Source organism: Misgurnus anguillicaudatus, chromosome 21 (assembly GCF_027580225.2).
Source record: "Misgurnus anguillicaudatus chromosome 21, ASM2758022v2, whole genome shotgun sequence".
Classification (NCBI taxonomy): Eukaryota; Metazoa; Chordata; class Actinopteri; order Cypriniformes; family Cobitidae; genus Misgurnus; species Misgurnus anguillicaudatus.
Window position 1 is genome coordinate 7,366,509 of NC_073357.2, and position 12,875 is coordinate 7,379,383.

Sequence of the window (12,875 nt, forward strand, 5' to 3'; positions counted from 1 at the left end):
TACAGAGCCACTCCTTGGTTATCCAGGCTGTGTGCTTCGGGTCATTGTCATGTTGGAAGGCCCAGCCTCGACCCATCTTCAATGTCTATCTCTAACTAAGGGAAGGAGGTTGTTCCCCAAAATCTCACAATACATGGCCCCGGTCATCCTCTCCTTAATACAGTGCAGTCGCCCTGTCCCATGTGCAGAAAAACACCCCCAAAGCACGATGCTATACCACCCTCACGCTTTACAGTATGGATGGTGTTCTTGGGATGGTACTCATTATTCTTCTTCCTACAAATATGTTTAGTGGAATTATGACCAAAAAGTTCTATTTTTGTCTCATCTGACCACTTGACTTTCTCTCATGACTCCTCCAGATTATTCAAAAGGTCATTGGCAAACTTAAGACGGGCCTGGACATGTGCTGGTTTAAGCAGGGGAACTTTCCGTGCCATGCATGATTTCAAACCATGACGTCTCAGTGTATTACCAACAGTAACCTTGGAAATGGTGGTCCCAGCTCTTTTCAGGTCATTGACCAGCTCCTCCCGTGTAGTTCTAGGCTGATTTCTCACCTTTCTCAGGATCACTGAGACCCCACGAGGTGAGATCTTGCAAGGAGCCCCAGTCTGAGGGAGATTTACAGCCATGTTTAGCTGCTTCCATTTTCTAATGATTGCTCCGACAGTGGACCTTTTTTTCACCAAGCTGCTTGACAATTTCCCCGTAGCCCTTTCCAGCCTTATGGAGTTGTACAATTTTGTCTCTAGTGTCTTTGGACAGCTCTTTGATCTTGGCCATGTTAGTAGTTGCATTCCTACTGATTGTATGGGGTGGACAGGTGTCTTTATGCAGCTAACGACCTTAAACAGGTGCATCTAATTTAGAATAATAAATGGAGTGAGGTGGACATTTTAAGGGCAGACTTGTTATGAGCCTGGTTTTCTCTGTCTCTCTCTCTCTCTCTTTCGCTCACACGCACACACACACACACACACACACACACACACACACACACACACACACACACACACACACACACACCTCATTACTTGTTAGAGTATTATTCGGATATGGATCCGTCAGAGGAGAAGTCTGTCCTATCAGCGGTCGAAGTACAAGGGGCAATGCTTGGCAGGCATGAGGAGCAGCTGGCCGCTGCACATCAGGTGGTAGGGAGTATTTCTGCTCAGGTGGCCAATCTGTCTGCCCGTTTACTCCACCTCCATCAGGATTCGGCCGTGCCACCGAACCGACACCAGCCCGCGGAGCCACGGGTCAACAACCCGTCCTGTTATTCCAGTGAGCCCACTGAGTGCAGAGCTTTTCTCATTCAATGTGAGGTTGTCATTTCTCTTCAGCCCCAGACGTATGCCGAGGATCGGGCTCGTGCCGCTTTTGTTCTCTCCCTCCTCACGGGACGAGCGCGCGAGTGGGGAACATCTGTGTGGGAGGCTAATGCCGCATACTGCAGCAAGTACAGTCTTTTTAAGTAGGAGATGACCAAGGTCTTTGATAGAACCGTTTTCGGCAGTGAAGCTTCTCGTCTCCTCGCCACTCTTTGACAGGGAAAGAGATACGTGGCCGACTTTGCGATAGAGTTTCGCACTCTCTAGGGTTGGGCGATGTCTCGCACTTCCTCTACTGCTTATGACGCCCTTTCGACTGCTGTCCCTGCTCGTCACCCGGCTGACGCTGAGCCCATGCAGTTGGGTAGCGTTCACATCTCTCCGGAGGAGCGTCAACGCCGTATTGTCAACCGTCTCTACTGTGGTACCACTGGGCACTTCGCCTCCAACTGCAGTTTAAAAGCCAAGGCTCGCCAGTAGACGGAGGAGTACTGGTGAGCGTATCTGTCATCTCCTCTTCCCCCCGGTCCCGAACCACAATCTCTGCTATTCTCCGCTGGGTTGGGCACTCTTCCTCTGGTCTCGCTCTCATTGACTCGGGAGCCGAGGGCAATTTCATCGATGACGGGGGGCTCACCAACACAAGATCCCATTGGTCGATTTAGCTGATGCTGCTGTTTTTGCCCTGGATGGCAGAGAGCTCACCACAGTTCGCCGCGCCACCTGTCCGGTTAGTCTTACTGTTTCCGGTAATCATCAAGAGACTGTTTCTTTTTTTGTATACCCCCATTGTGTTAGGACATCCCGGGCTTGTTCTTCATAATCCTCAGATAGACTGGGCCAAAGGGGCTGTTCATTCATGGAAATTGTCTTGTCATACTAATTGTTTGGTATCTGCTGTGTCTCCCGTTTCCTCTGTTTCTGTTTTCCAGGAGGAACCGGGTGATTTGTCTGGTGTCCCGGAGGAGTACAATGATTTACGATCGGTCTTCAGCTGTTCCCGGGCGGTTTCTCTACCGCCTCACTGTCCCTACGATTGCGCTATTGATCTCCTTCCCAACACCACGCCCCCCCGCGGCAGACTTTACTCTCTCTCTGCGCCCGAGCGAGAGGCTCTGGAGAGATATCTCACAGAGTCTCTTGACGTGGGGATCATTGTTCCCTTTTCGTCTTTGCGTCCGTGTATCGATTGTCAGGGGGCTGAACTACATAACAGTTAAGAATCGCTATCCTTTGCCTCTTATGTCGTCTGCTTTTGGGATCATACAGGGCTCAAAGATCTTTACTACATTGGACTTGAGAAACGCCTACCACCTAGTGCGCATTAAGGAGGGGGACGAGTGGAAGACCGCATTTAACACCCCTGTCGGTCACTTTGAATATAGGGTTTTACCGTTCGGGTTGGTCAACGCCCCCTCTGTCTTTCAGGCTTTAGTTAACGATGTCTTGAGAGATATGCTGAACGTTTTCATATTTGTTTATGTAGATGTCATCCTAATTTTCTCACCGTCTCCCCAGGTACATGTACAACACGTTCGCCGAGTTTTGCAGCATTTACTAGAGAATCACCTTTTTGTTAAGGCTGAGAAATGTGTCTTTCACACTCAGTCGGTTACTTTCTCGGTTGGGTTGTTTCTGCGTAGGGGATTCGAATGGATCCTCACAAAGTCCAGGTGGTTCTAAATTGGGCGGTTCCCGAGTCTCGCTTCAGAGATTTCTGGGGTTTGCACATTTTTACCGGCGCTTTATTCAAGGCTTTAGTCAGGTAGTGGCCCCCCTCACTGCCCTTACTCGCCCAAGGCCCAATTTTCTTGGTCGCAGGTGGCTCAGAATGCTTTTGACCGTCTTAAGAGACTTTTTACCTCCGCACCCATCCTGATCACGCCTGATCCTAAACGCCAGTTTATTGTTGAGGTTGATGCCTCCGATATTGGCATTGGGGCTGTCTTGTCGCACCGCTCCCCCCAGGATGATCAAAGCGCAACTATTACGTTGGTAACCGGGAACTTTTGGCGATCCGTCTAACGCTCTGTGGATGGCGACATTGGCTCGAGGGAGCCAGTGTTTTTTTTATTCATTGTCTGGACGGATCATCGCAACCTGAAGTACATTCGCTCAGCTAAACGCCTGAGCGACTCACTCTCAAGTTGTTACAAACCTGTACAAAAAAATTTGCTGGACACAAAGGAAGATATTTGTAATCAAGCAGTAGCACCATTGACTTTTATAAAAAGAAAAATACTATGAAAATCATTGGTGATTCAAAACGGTGTGATTACAAACATTGCTCAAAATATCTTCCTTTGTGCCCAGCAGAACAAAGAAATTTATACAGGTTTGTAACAACTCGATGCTGAGTAAATCAAATATAATTTTGGGGTGAACTATCCCTTTAACTACAACACTACTTGCTAGTATTTGGGGGATTATAAAAGACTTCTACAGTATTTGTAGGATTCCTGTTGGATTAAATGTCTTTGAACTTAAACATCAAAGAGCTGACTCGCATCCGAACAAAAGTTAATATCTCCTCCCATTTTCTTTGGATACATTGTGAATTGACAATACAGCAATCTCTGTTTAATATGGTAGATCAAGCCTATTCTTATTTATTTGATGTGTGACATCTGTGTATGATACACAGGAAGTTAAATAAGCAAATAAAAAAAATGACGACACTTCAGGTCTAACCAAGAACATCCAACCCCTCTTATATAACTGAAATAACATTGTCTTACAAAAATGATATGAGATTTTTGTACAGTTTCACAGAATTCATAAAGCAGGCTGCTCTAAATGTATGCACAGATTACAGTAACCCATCAACAGTTACTGTAAATCTATAATAATTTTCAACACTGCCTTTTTGTGGTTTAGAAGTACAGATTACAGTAAACCAGTGTTGGGTAAGTTACTCAAAAAAAGTAATTAATTACTAGTTACCAATTACATCTTTAATAATGTAATTAGATTACTTTACAAATTACTCTTTCCAAAAAGTATTTAATTACTTATTACTAATTACTTTCTAAATCCTATTTAGTACATGATACAAGGATAGGCTTGAAATGGCTCGAAAAAATAATATATAAAAGTACATCAATTATTCTGGTCCCACTTTAGGGTCCAATCATCTCTATTAACTAACTATTACCTACTTTTACCTTAATATACTCCAAATACTGCTTATTAATACTAAAGAAGTTGTTAATTTTAAGTATTGGTAGAAATGGGGAGGGTAAATGATGTAGAATAAGGTTTTGCAGAATCAGATATGTGCTAAGCATTAATAAACAGCCAGCATCTCATTAATATTAATGCTAATAATCAACCAGTTAATAGTGAGAATTTTAAACTTAAACCATGTTAAATCCACCTTTGTATTACAGTTAACAATAGTTTTAGAGTCCATACACAGTATTAAGTTACATCAGAAGTAACTGTAATTAGATTACAAGAAAAATAAGAGTAATCCCTTACTTTACTTTTTCAAGGGAAAAGTAATTTAATTACAGTAACTAATTACTTAGTAACTAGTTACACCCAACACTGCAGTAACCCATCAACAGTTACTGTAAATCTATAATAATTTTCAACACTGCCTTTTTGTGGTTTAGAAGTTTTACTTAAGCAAATAAATGACACATTTTATAAAGATTTCTTTCCAAATCAGGAATTATTTGGAAAAAGTGAAAGATTTATACAATCCGGCTTTCAATGTATATCAGTGCATGACTCATATGAACAACACAGATAATGACATACATAAAAACAAACCATTCGAAAACAAGACAAACAAAAAGACCACAGTATAGAAGGTGAAAAAACAATTGCGTTAAAAAGTGCAATTTAACAAAGATGTTGGTTTTGTGATGTGTAAGGCAACCAGGTCAAAATATGGCATTCTATGAAAACGTATATAACTTATTTACACTCGCAATACTTATCAAAATATTGTTTATTTTAAAGTAAAAATAGGCTCTTTAAAGTCCGTTCACATTTGATTTAATGTCATAAAAATGATACCAAATGATCTCTGAACACCGTACAGGAGCCTGTGGGTCTAAGACTCATCATCACTTCTGCTCAGGTTTGATCTCTGGACCTCCAGTTCCTCAGCACTGACCATCTCTGGACTGATGGCAGCATACCGTGTCCCGTGAAACTGACGCAGATGTATCTACAGAATAAAACCAGAGTAACAGTAAATTTTGGCTTTTGAGAATATTATAATTTGCAGATGAATGTCTCTACTTTTATTAAAAACTGCTTCCGTTTTCAAATATTTGAGTGCATTTCTCATAAAAGTTTACAATTACTAAAATATGTACAACCATATGCAGGTGTCATTTGACATAAGTTTAATAAATATTCAACCAATTTGACAATTATTGCACAAATGTCACTGCATTAAAAAGGGTCATGAATAATATTAGGAATCAAATTTGCCTTGATATTTAGACATGTAACAGGTCTCCAGTTTTATCATTTAGACCAGGGGTTTTCAAAATTTTGAAAAGTACCCCTGAAATTTTAAGTTAATGTTTCAATCATTTAAAAGCACATTTGCATGTTGAATAGGGCTGGGTATCGATTCAGATGTTCCAGATCGATTCCATTTCGATTCGCAAGCTATCAAAACGATTTTATTCTCCATTCCATGTTGATTTTTATACACGATTTTCGATTCAACTCAATGAATATAGATTATATAGAATATTATATTGAATTAAGACTGAATTAATTAATGACAGGCTCCCTCTCGCTTCTTCGTAACATCGTGCAAGGAAAAATCTAGTGGAGAAGACTAGTAATTAGATTAACTTTAATCTTACGTTCAATGTTTGTGGAAATAAATATGAAAAAAAAAACAATCGATTTGTGTGCTTTAAGAATCGATTTTGAATCGTCCACGTAAAAAAAAAGATTCATCGAAAAAAAAATTTTTTTGCCCAGCCCTAATGTTTAACTTTAAAAACTTTTATTTTTCATTCATTTTAATGTTTATCAGTAGTATTTTACATGGTTATTTTTATTATTACCTGTTATTGGACCTTCATCTGGTGTTTTTTATTGGTACATAAAACGTATCTGTCCAGTTAGCACGAGTTCTTATTTTTCTAATATATTGTAGTGTTGTGTAATGGTCACATGAAATGCAGATTAAGCAAATAAAATATTTTTTTGTTAGTAAGTCTTTCTATTTTTAAAAGGGGACATTTCACAAGACTTTTTTTAACCCTTTAAGTGGCACAGTCTTTTTTGAGTGGGGGGTGGTGAAAAGGTGATGTACACCTTCAAATTAACCATGACAATTTTGGTCTTATTATAAAGAAGACACTTTAACGTTTTTTACGGAAGTGTCTGGAGGTGAAAATATATATATTTTTATAGCAGTTTAAATCTATTTGTAATAAATAAAAAATGCAATATAGTAATTTTTTTAATACATAAAATTATCAAAAAAGTGAGGTTTGCTGTGAGGTTTGCTGCATACTCTTGTCACAAATGAATAAATTACATTTACTGCATTATTATTACTACTAAAAGGTTTTGAAATATGAAAAATACATTCTTAGACCTTTCCAAAAATATATAGTTTGTTATGATAGATTAACATTTACATAAAAAATATTGAAGTAAACTTAGATGTCCCGCTCACAGGACAGCGCCAGTTAATGGGTTAAGATGCCAAATAATGACATGCGTATGTGACGTTTTAGCTTAAAACAACATATAGATAATTTATTATAGCATTATTATATATTTTTGGGTGTGTTGTTTAAATGCAAATGAGCTAATCTCTGCACTAAGAGGCTGTTTACACTTGGCATTAACATGTGTTTTCGTCGATCGGATCACAAGTGGACGACGTTAATGCCAGGTGTAAACGGTGTTCAAAACGTTTTGAGCTCGTCCACTTTCGACCACTTTCAACCACATCCAGAGGTGGTCGAAACCACTTTCGATCGGATCGCTTTGGAGCTGCGGAACGCACATGTGGTTGAATGCGTTCGAACAGCCACACGCGACCGCCTTCTCTCCGCCCATTTATCTAATCTGAGGTATTAAACACAAGTTTTACGTCTTTTTTGACTTCTGGCGTGAACATTCGGTGAACAGCGCTATTTTTAGCCTTTCATTGATAAAACTAAAGCGGAGGATCTCCGTAGTTTCGTTTTGAAAGCGTGTGAAAGTTGCGCGATCCTATTTCATCAATTGCGCTGAAAATTCAAAGAAAGCTCTTACATACTCATGTACAAAACACTGTGCAGCATGTTTACTTGCTAAACAAGCAGTGCACTCCGACATTATATTAGTTTGCGTCCATATAAACTCATAATTACTCCCGCTCGGGTTTGAATGACAGCAGAGAGACTCGCCCACCGTCTCACAGACCACCTCCTCATAGTATTCAGCACAGAAGCGGTCGAAAGTGGACAAAAGAGACGGATTTAAATACCTGGTGTAAACGTCATGTGTCTCTCTCGTCCACTTGTGATCCGATCGATGAAAACACATCTTAATACCAAGTGTAAACAGCCCCTAAATAGCAGTGCCATGAATAGTGCAGATTAAGGGGCGGTATTATTATAAAAAGATCTCCTTATGACATCACAAGGGGATCCAAAAAATTTCAATTACCTACTTTTCACATGCTTGCAGATAATGGTTTACCAAAACTAAGTTACTGGGTTGATCTTATTCACATTTTCTAGCTTGACAGAAGCACTGGGGACCCAATTATAGAACTTAAATATGGAAAAAGTCAGATTTTCGTGATTTGTCCCCTTTAAAGTATTTATATAAATTTGATTGAATTTAATTGTAATTTTTTTTTCAAATTCGTGAACCCCAGTTTGCGAAACACTGCTTTAGACTCACTTGTATGTATAGGTTAACCTCTGCACTTCTGCAAAGATATGGGAAGTTTCCTCCAGTTTTTAGGTGAGCCCTTCTAGCGTTTGGGTACAGCTTATACATTTCTTCTTTTGCCTCGTGCGACAGTGCGCTCTGATCAAAAACCTACGACAAATGTAAAACCAGTAGGGGAAGTAGGTAAACCAGAAGCATGTGTAACCAGACTTAAAACATAGTTCCACTTCCTATTGGTCAAATATCTTACATGCACCAAGTGAAGAATTACAATTTGTGTTTCAATTGTATTGAAACTGATATAAAGCATGTACGTAATTGTTAAACCTAAAATGCAAAACGTACATCCATTATGGTGACGGCAACGTCCTTTATCTTGTGAGGCTCCACGTAAGAGTTTTGGCAGTTAAGTGTGAGTCGAGAGGCGAGTTCGCCCTGATTTAGACTCTCCAGCTGAAAAACAAATCAACAGGGTTCACAAGAATAAGATGAATTTTCACAAACTATAGAGGTTCAGCAAAATATGACTTGATTTACAGTGAAACATTATTTTTTGTCAGCGCAACAAAACCGTTTGTGGTTTCGTTATGCTTAACTCTTTCACCACCATTGAAAAGTTATCTCGTCAATTAAGAGAAAACGCTTCCCTGCCAATGACGAGTTTTTACAGCAACCCATATTTCCGCTATTATCCACTAAGTGGCGCTCCTACCCAACTTATTAAACACTGAAGCACTAATTAAAAAAAACCAGTAAAATCTCTGTGTGTTTTGATCATCGTTCTGAATCTTTAAAACAAAAATGCAATTATCTAAGCTTTTTGCTCAAAATATTTTATTTTTTTGATAAAAAACTACCGATATTTAAGAGAAACAATGAAGATAGGATGAAAAGTTTTTTTTTTTTTAAAGCAAAGGGTCTGTTCTTTAATTTGATATATGGTATGTTTATATATTCTAAATTTTCTGGAAAGCGTTAAACGTTTGTGAAAATCATAAAGAATGCTGGCTGGGAACTTTTTTTAAAACGCTGGCGTGGAAAAAGCTAAAATAAAGAAGTACTCAGTCTATCGACCATAAAGTCGATCGCATCTGCCATTTTTGGGTCCACAGGTCCTTTGGCAAAGTTACCAAGAACAATCTTTTTCAGCATGAATGCAGGCATCAGCCAGAAGCTATGAACGAAAATCATTCAGTAAAAATAAGGATGGAGACTTTAACACAGACTAAGCGATTTTTCCGCCTGTACCTGTTAGCCGTCCAGGATTGGTTGAAGATGGATGTGTCACTAAATGAATTGCAGAGGATCAGAGAGTGGACTCTGGGAGATTTGTGCGTGACCTCTGCAAACTTCTGAGCCAGGAAACCGCCAAGAGAAGCGCCGAACAAATGCACCTGCACAAAGAGACACAGATAAGGGTTAAGAAAGATCCTTATTCCCTATTGGTCCAATTAAAAGATCAATATACCTTGTCTAGTTGTAAGTGGTCTAAAAGCTTCCTAAATCCGTCACAAAATTCCAACAGATCCCAGTAGACGGGGTACTGGAGCTGGAAACGGAAATATCAAGTTACATTATGTGAAAAAAGCAAAAACAAGTAGTTTAAATAATAGGCTTATCTCATAAACAATCAAATATGATGGAAATAAAACTGATTTAACTTTTATATTATAATAAAAAAAATGTATGTCTGGATTTGATACATTTGGATAGTAAATGCAGATGAAAAATTACAGAGAAATGTTGACTGATGTGTGACAAAACGTACCGAGATGACACGGTAGCCTCGTCCAGAGAGAGCCAACACCTGATGAAAGAAAACCTCTGCCGTGCCGCTCACCGGCGGAAGGAAGATGATGGGACACCGGATACTTTTAGGCCCAGCATCATACAATGACCAGACTTTACTGTCATCATCATCCACGATTATCTAAGACACACAAGACAATTATTGATTAGGGCTGTCAAAAGATTAATCACATACAAAATAAAAGTTTGTTTTTGCATAATATGTGTGTGCACCATGTGTAATTATTGTGTAAAAACAATTTTCCACCACATCCCAATGTTGCTCTATTGGGTTGAGATCTGGTGACTGTGGGGGCCATTTTAGTACAGTGAACTCATTGTCATGTTCAAGAAACCAATTTGAAATTATTTGAGCTTTGTGACATGGTGCATTATCCTGCTGGAAGTAGCCATCAGAGGATGGTTCATGGTGGTCATAAAGGGATGGACATGGTCAGAAACAATGCTCAGGTAGGCCATGGCATTGAAACGATGCCCAAGGGGCCTAAAGTGTGCCAAGAAAACATCCCCCACACTATTACACCACCAGCCAGAATAGTGGTAACAAGGCATGATGGATCCATGTTCTCATTCTGTTTACGCCAAATTCTGACTCTACCATCTGAATGTCTCAACAGAAATCGAGACTCATCAGACCAGGCAACATTTTTCCAGTTTTGGTGAGCTTGTGCAAATTGTAGCCTCTTTTTTCTATTTGTATTGGAGATAAGTGGTACCCGGTGGGGTCTTCTGCTGTTGTAGCCCATCTGCCTCAAGGTTGTGCGTGTTGTGGCTTCACAAATGCTTTGCTGCATACTACAGGTGTAACGAGTGGTTATTTCAGTTAAAGTAGCTCTTCTATCAGCTTGAATCAGTCGACCCATTCTTCTCTGACCTCTAGCATCAACAAGGCATTTTCGTCCCACAGGACTGCCGCATACTGGATCTTTTTCCCTTTTCACACCATTCTTTGTAAACCCTAGAAATGGTTGTGCGTGAAAATCCCAGTAACTGAGCAGATTGTGAAATACTCAGACCGGCCTGTCTGGCACCAACAACCATGCCACGCTCAAAATTGCTTAAATCACCTCTTGGTGTTCAAGAGATTGTCTTGACCAGGACCACACCCCTTAATACATTAAAGCAACTGGCATGTGATTGGTTGATTATACATATAATACATAAATAAAAAAATTCTTAAATGTATACATATATGTGTGTGTGTTTATATACATAATAATTACATACAATACACACACACATATATATCATGCAAACACAAACTTTTATTTTGTATGTGATTAATTAATCGCCCTAGAATTTATAACATCATCAGTGTCATATAGACAAAATAATAAGGCTTACTGAGATCATGTCACTGGACATATTACCCATTCTTGTTAGTCATGGTAAGCCAATGCAAAAACAATCTTTAGGCTTTAGTTTAGGGTCTTGAAGTGTACAACACTAGTTGGTGTAAGTGAGTTACAGGAAAGTTAGGATTAGTCATAATGCAAATTAAATATCATTTGTATTATTCTGGTGTTATGTGATGGTTATATATTTGCACAAATAGTGAAGGGATTGACTTACCCTCTTCAGAGGTACAGTGCTTCTGAACCAGTTATAATCAGGAGACACTCTTATCTCCTCCATGTCTGAAATGTGAATGATAATGAAGTCATGACCACAAAACAACTGACAACATCAGATCAATGCTTGCAGTCTAAATAACTGGGAAAAGAAGACTTGGATCATTATTGTTGGACAAGCTATCGATTTTACACTCCCTTCATGAATTTCACAATAGACAAACCCAAAATTATCTTAATGTAATATCAGAATTGCAATTTGAGCACACAAACCAATTCTTGCGCAACACAATAAAAAAATGTGATTGTCTCCTGACTAAAAAACGGCCACGAGATGTTTGAAAACACAACATCATCATCCTGCTATACTGACAGTTTCCGCTTGTAAACGCCGCATAGCGATGTAAATCAGAAGACAATGTCTTAGAAGACAACTTAAATTAATAAAGAATATAAATATTAATGAAATATAATCACCTTTAAACGTTTTTTATCCACAAATTTGAGAAGCATCGTATCCTCGCGCCGAATCACATGACAGCAGCTTCCGCAGCCAACAAACTCCCACACACGTCACGATCACAGCAGCCAACCAGAGTCTGTTGTGACGCGCGCATGCCCACTTAACCTAAGCGGAGATCAATGCCATAATCAAGAAAAATTATGATAGATATCGCTTCAAAGTGAAGCAAGAATATATATACATATATATCAAATAATATATTTACAAAAAAATTATGATAGATATCGCTTCAAAGTGAAGCAAGAATATATATATTTAGTTAAAGACCTAGGGCTGTATATAAGAAAATTTCCATTTTATTTGCATCAGAAAAAAATGTTTGTACGAGGCAAAAGAACAGTATGCAAAATAATAACAAGCTGTGTGCAAAAACAAATCTGTATGTTCAAGATGAAACAGCGTATACGTAAGGATTTGTTTATCTTGGGTAATATATAAAATATAATAAAAGTTACTCTACTTTTAAGTTTCGATTTTAAAGAAAATGTCAGATTCTGGTGTACTAATATAATTATTTTTATATATCCATGTGTATTCATAGTTATGTTTCCTAGAAATTGTGACAATATCATAGTAAGTGTCTTTTACGTGATCCAAGGTTATTTGACAAAAATGTGTCCGGCAGGAGTTTCAACCATTAGAATTGGTTGCACACCCCTCCAATACTTTTGTTAAAGTTTTACAAAGCACAAAGACATACAGACATTTTGGATTAATAAGCAATATATTATATAACAGACAGTATGGTATAAAAAATGGCCG

General features: G+C 38.9%; 1 protein-coding gene across 1 annotated transcript; it reads right to left on the reverse strand.

The window, feature by feature from the left end:
* Positions 1-3,599: 3,599 nt before the first annotated feature.
* Positions 3,600-12,215, reverse strand: spg21 (SPG21 abhydrolase domain containing, maspardin). Its single transcript, XM_073859242.1, has 10 exons — positions 12,068-12,215; positions 11,592-11,656; positions 9,979-10,140; positions 9,679-9,759; positions 9,459-9,604; positions 9,273-9,384; positions 8,556-8,660; positions 8,220-8,360; positions 4,937-5,514; positions 3,600-4,196 (listed from the first exon to the last, which is right to left on the reverse strand). The coding sequence occupies exons 2-9, from the start codon at positions 11,652-11,654 to the stop codon at positions 5,398-5,400; spliced, it is 927 nt and encodes a 308-aa protein (XP_073715343.1). The 5' UTR covers positions 11,655-11,656; positions 12,068-12,215; the 3' UTR covers positions 3,600-4,196; positions 4,937-5,397.
* Between the last annotated feature and the right edge of the window lie 660 nt (positions 12,216-12,875).

What these genes read in the sequence shown, in the direction of transcription:
- spg21 (XM_073859242.1), bottom strand. Translation starts at nt 11,654, where the DNA reads ATGGAGGAGATAAGAGTGTCTCCTGATTATAACTGGTTCAGAAGCACT. An exon ending in GCACTGTACCTCTGAAGAGG is followed by an intron (nt 10,141 to 11,591) that starts GTAAGTCAATCC and finishes TGTGTGTCTTAG; the next exon opens with ATAATCGTGGATGATGATGA. An exon ending in ACCACTTACAACTAGACAAG is followed by an intron (nt 9,605 to 9,678) that starts GTATATTGATCT and finishes CTCTTTGTGCAG; the next exon opens with GTGCATTTGTTCGGCGCTTC.